Source organism: Nannospalax galili, unplaced genomic scaffold (assembly GCF_000622305.1).
Source record: "Nannospalax galili isolate Female #2095 unplaced genomic scaffold, S.galili_v1.0 scaffold136, whole genome shotgun sequence".
In the NCBI taxonomy this organism is placed as follows: Eukaryota; Metazoa; Chordata; class Mammalia; order Rodentia; family Spalacidae; genus Nannospalax; species Nannospalax galili.
This window is the reverse complement of record NW_008340872.1, coordinates 6,731,016-6,736,444: the sequence shown is the minus strand read 5'-3', so window position 1 is coordinate 6,736,444 and position 5,429 is coordinate 6,731,016. Positions and strand designations below refer to the sequence as shown.

The following is a 5,429-nucleotide window of genomic DNA, read 5'->3' as shown; positions in this document are numbered from 1 at the left end:
AGGTTGAGTTAGAAAATGGAAAGGTGCATGAGCATTATGAGGTCAATGATAACTGATGTCTCTGAGAAAGGAGCCAACGATGCCCTCTATGCCTACGTGTACAAAGGACCTACCTCCCTCCAACATGAGGAAATTTACCTTTGCCTGTTTACTCTTTTCCTCACTGAACAGGCCCAAAAGTGTTTTTGAGACTTGACTATGGCGAGTTGTGCCGGCATCAACATTGTCCTAAATAAAATCACCCAGATACTTCTGCTGTGGGTTCTGGCGGTGACGATGGTCTGCTCCATCCTGCATCAGCAGGGGAGCTGCAGGAGTATATCCTTCCTAGCCCCTCTCACTCTGACTGGGGTAGGAAGAGCTGCTTCCTGTGGCCCACCCTGAGACGTTTCCCTGCAGCCTCCAACCTTCCATCTCACGGCCTCTGGCCCTTCCCCTCCCCACTCCGAAATTGGGTTCTTACAGAAGCCAGAGGCTGTGCAAAGTCAGATCATGTTGGATGACCTCAGCATCCTCTCCTCTGTCTTAATCTCCAAAGAACCATTTGGAAAGAGAAGGGAATGATCATGGGGCTGCTGGGCAGAGAAGCTGGGATGACAGTGGATGCTCGAGTGTTCAATGAGTGAGCATCGTTTCCCCTTCAGTCTGCATCTGTTCTGAACATACATCTGGGCAGTGGTGTCTAGGTAGGTGTGAAATGGGCCTCTTACCTGGTATGGTTGAAACCCATTGACCAGATGCCATAGCCTTAGGATAGGAACCTGATGGCAGCTTGAGCCCCTTGTGCTGTATGTGGGCTGTTGGGGTTGGCCTGAGGTCGGCACATCAAGCTGGTCGACAACCCAGGAGAGCCTCAGAAGCAAGTTCCTCAGCACTGTCAAGAGGTCTGATTTCTGTGAGTCTGCTTTTGCTTTTTCTTCTTTTGGCAGAGATAATTGAGTTTTAAAATTGTTTTGAAGTGATAATGAAACAAACCAGAACATAAAAAATGTGTAAGTATTGTAAGCATTCAAACAAACGGATTTTGCTTTTGCCTGTTTCATTAGTTCAATTTTTGTTCAGCTATTTTACTTCCACTAGAATGGGAAAACTCTTTGACATTTTAAACAGCATTTTCTTTGCGGGTTTCATCCTTTTATTTCATGTCCCACCTTCTTGCTTACCTAAGAATTCAAACAATACATCAAGTAAGAGTGGAGGTAGAAGTGACAGAGGACAACCCTGGCTTTTTCCCGATTTTAGTGAGATTTCTTTAACTTTTTCCTCCATTTAGGATAACACTGACTGCAAGTTTGTCACACATAGCCTTTATTAAGTCAAGGTGTGTTCCCTCTAACCTTATTCTCTCTAGGACTTTTATCATGAAGTGATGTTGGGTTGGATTTTGTCAAAGGTCTTTCTTGCGCCTGTTGAAATGACCATGTAATTTTCTCGGACTCTGTTTTATGTTGTATTACATTTATTGCCTTACAAATGTTGAGCCATGCTTGCATAAGTGAGATAAAGCTAGCTTGTTCATTTTGAATGGTCTTTTTGGATATGTGCATGTGTGGTGTGTATGTGTGTGTGTGTGTGCGTGTGTGTATGTATGTGTCTGTTGTGATATTTCCCCTTTCGTCTCTGATTTTGTTAATTTGGATTCTTTCTTTCTCTCTCTTTCTTTCTTTCTTGCTTTCTTTATTTCTTCTTTCTTTCTTTCGACTGGGTAAGGGTTTATCTATCTTGTTTAATTTTTCAAAGAACCAGCTCTTTCATTGATTTTTTTTTGGGGGGGGTATTGTTTTCATCATTTCTATTTCATTAAATTCTGCTCTGATCTTTGTTATTTCTTCTTCTCTACTGGTTGGGGGTTGATTTTCTTGCCTTTTCAGAATCTTGAGTTGTACTATTGAGTCATTTATTCATGCTCTTTTCTGAATTTTTTTAATATAGGCACTTAGAGATATAAACTCCACTCTTAGAGCTGCTTGTCCACAGAAGATCCGGTTCCCACATTTTCATGCTTGCCCTTAATATAAAGAGATGCCCTCTTTCCTCAGATTTATTTGAAGGAGAATTAAGAAAAGTATATTAGGGAAGACAAATCAATAAACAGACCCATAATAGAAATAAATGATAATTTTTTATTATTCCTCTTCTACTCATGGAGCAGTATTACCAGGAAACCTTTCAACTGCTGTATGTATTTCCCATGACATCAGCCTTGAAGCAACCTACCCAAAGTTAGAGGATCATAGAGACTATGCTCCTCAGACATCAGTAGTGTACGACAATGATTTGTTTTCATCTTCACTATTGTAGCTGATTGGATCCCAGGGAGAAGTAGGGGACTTACAGGATTCAGAACAGCAAAAGTAATCCAACCTCACTTCTTACTCAGTGAAAAAAAAGCAGTAAACTATTGATCAAGATTCGAGGGACTCAATAACATAAAAAGCCCTTAAATATTAATAATCCTAAAATTCTATAAATTTACAACTTTTAAACATAGCCACGCTACATATCTGGCGCTTCAACATTCATGAAACCAAGGAAATATGGCTTTGAAATACGTGCCCCAAATTGCATTACTACTGAACTCGTGTAAAGTCTTTTTTTCTATTTTCCTTAGATTAAAAAGTATATATTATATTGGGTATTGTGCAGAGATGTGATTTAAAGTTTACAAGAAGGTGTGTATATTTTATATGGAAACACAATACCATTTTACATTGGGGAACTTATTGTATGGATTAAGGCCTCTATGGAACTTCCTGGAGCTCATCATTCACAGATACTGAGGGACAGATGCATAGACTTCATTACAACAAGACAAAATGTGACCCTGGCCCCCAAATCTCTTCATCACTCAGAGTTCTCCTTTAAGTCACTGTCTTTATTTTTATCTTCGTCCCTGACACCCAGTGAAACACATATTCTCATGTACTTAAAGATAACCATAATGTCTCTTTTCATTCACTATATCAGATTTACTCAACTATGTCAAGTAATATATTTTATAAACAGTTAATCATCCAGTTTATATCTTCTGGGGTATAACCTAAATCAATATTGCAGCAAATATATAAGTTACAAAACAAACTTGTCAACATAGTGTTCTCTCATTGAAAATATGAGACGGTGACTGTTGATCATTGTATGCAAACTCTTAGTAACACTGCTAAAAATCCCAGAAGGCCTATACCTGCCAGCTTTTTGGCAGTGGGGGGCCCAGAGAATGCCTTCATGTTCCAGGCCTGATGCCATTTCCCAGAGATGTGGGTTTTCTCAGGAAGATAATTGGAAAATGTGGAGCCCCACAGATTACAAATCAAACTTTGACAATCAGTAAAAAATCACAAGATCATATTGGATGCAAGAGTGAATGACTTTATTAGGTCAAATATAACTGAACTTCTATAAATTTTTTGGAAAGAATTTATGAGCTATGTAATAATCAATAGTTTCAAAAGGAACTTGACATTATATTTTAGATATTCATTCATTGCTTGGTCTGAAAGAGCAATTTTGAAGCCAGAGAAAGGACACAGAGAGGGAGTAGCCAGCATAGAAAAAGCCTATGACAATAGCTCCGAGTTGACTCAGATATTTTACTTAAAATATGAGAAATTTCAACAAGTTGATCTGCAGATGGCTGATCCACAGGTGGGTCTGTAACAAGACTGGGAACTTCTGGAAGTAACACAGGTTGGGTGGCAGACTCCAGATCCATAACCAAAGGAAGGAGAGCCACGGACTTGGTAACTCACGGGTCTGAAGCTGCTGGATCCACAGCTCGGTGAGTAAGAGCTTCTAGACCCATAGCCCAGGGAGTGGCAGCTGCTGGACCCAAAACCCCGGGAGCCAGCATATGTCGTCTGGCAGGGACTGCAGAATCTGGTGACCCTTGGGCGGTTGCAGGGCCTCTGGCAGGAGCTGTGGACCACATGGGAAGTCTGGCATCTGATGGGCTGGAAGAAGTTCTGATGACAGCCACTGTGGAGAGAGGATCCCAGATGGCAGGGTCTGGGGGAGCAGAAGTTAGTTCTGTGGACCAGGTGATGGGGGAAGGAAGAACCACAGGAGGACTGTGAGTGTTGCAGGTGGCCCCTATAGGGGCGAGAGGAGAAATTTCCAGAACAGCAACTGGAAGGCATGTTGAGAGAAGATGTGAGGTGAGCTGGATTGCAACTGAGAAGATGCTCTGAGCTTTAGTGACAGGGTCCGGACTCCAAGGTTTATATATCCTTAACCTGGGTGTGTCCACATTCCATGTGCTCTAATCACCTCCCTCACCTTTTATTTGAGAATGTTTCTCTAGGTTACTGTTTAAGTTTAATTTATCACACATTCATATACTTAATTGCACTTTAATCACTGTGGCTCACTTAGGAGGAAGACAGCCATAGATTCTTGAACCTGTAACTTGCTATGGTTTGAAGTTCCAAGTTATAGTTTATCACATTTGTAAATATTGTACTCTTCTTATGCACACATGTACTGTCTTTGTCCCGACCAAAGAATTACATAAGCTGTTTCATTTCCTTCAATATAGTAAATCATTCAGTGTTTATTACTCTATACCATTTGTCCTTTTTTTCCTACAAGCACACTGTAAGACATTTTTTCAAATACTATAGTCATTTTAATGAATTGTAATTAAGCCTTTTCTTTCTAATGCTGAGTTGAGAATTAAGAAATACATCATTCTTTTTCTATCAAAGAACTTTGTCAATACAGAGCTTTTTTATACCATATTTACTTAAGAAGCAATAAACACAACCATTTTAGGGAGACTATTTTTCAGTGTATGTCATAAATCAATGTTCATATAATTTTTTAATTTTTATTTTTTAGTAGAAGGAAGACTCCTAACTGACATTACCATTATGTATTTAAAATAACATTTCAGGTATTGCTATTTTTTTCTAGAGATACTACCTTCAAATATTAGAGTTATGTAGACTTTAAACAAAGTCTGACCAATACATGCATGGAAAAGTTATACCTCAAAGAGGGTCAGGATTGTCCCCCTAACTTCTCAGCATGGTGGAAAAATGAGGCTTTAAACTGATGCTTCCTTACAGAATCAAGCTTCAAAGTCTTCGAAAATGCAACTTTAATTTTTCTCAAAAAGAATATATTAAGCTTCTTTGTTCTAAGATATAAAAGTTTAATGAACTCATATTATTTATCCCAGTAATATTTTCATTCAGTACTGTTTAACAGGGGAGCTTGCTGCCTCACTGATCTTTATGTGTTCATGTGTAATTTATTTTCTAGATCAAAACAAGGTAAAGGACTGGAAAGTCCATACTCAGATTAATGGGGGACAGAGGCTTCTTATCTACTTTGAATCCATTTTTCTTCTTTTGTGTCTGTCACACCTTATTTGACTTAACTAAGGGAAATGGCACGCATGATGGTCTTGTAAAGAAGGCCCCTTAAAT

At 39.2% G+C, this 5,429-nt stretch overlaps 1 protein-coding gene across 1 annotated transcript; it reads right to left on the bottom strand.

Annotated features, from left to right (window-relative positions):
• Positions 1–3,611: 3,611 nt before the first annotated feature.
• Positions 3,612–4,136, bottom strand: LOC103736495 (keratin-associated protein 13-1-like). Its single transcript, XM_008836010.1, has one exon. The coding sequence runs from the start codon at positions 4,134–4,136 to the stop codon at positions 3,612–3,614; it is 525 nt and encodes a 174-aa protein (XP_008834232.1).
• Positions 4,137–5,429: the final 1,293 nt, after the last annotated feature.

Coding starts and splice junctions, on each gene's coding strand:
- LOC103736495 (XM_008836010.1), bottom strand. CDS start 4,136: ATGCCTTCCAGTTGCTGTTCTGGAAATTTCTCCTCTCGCCCCTATAGG.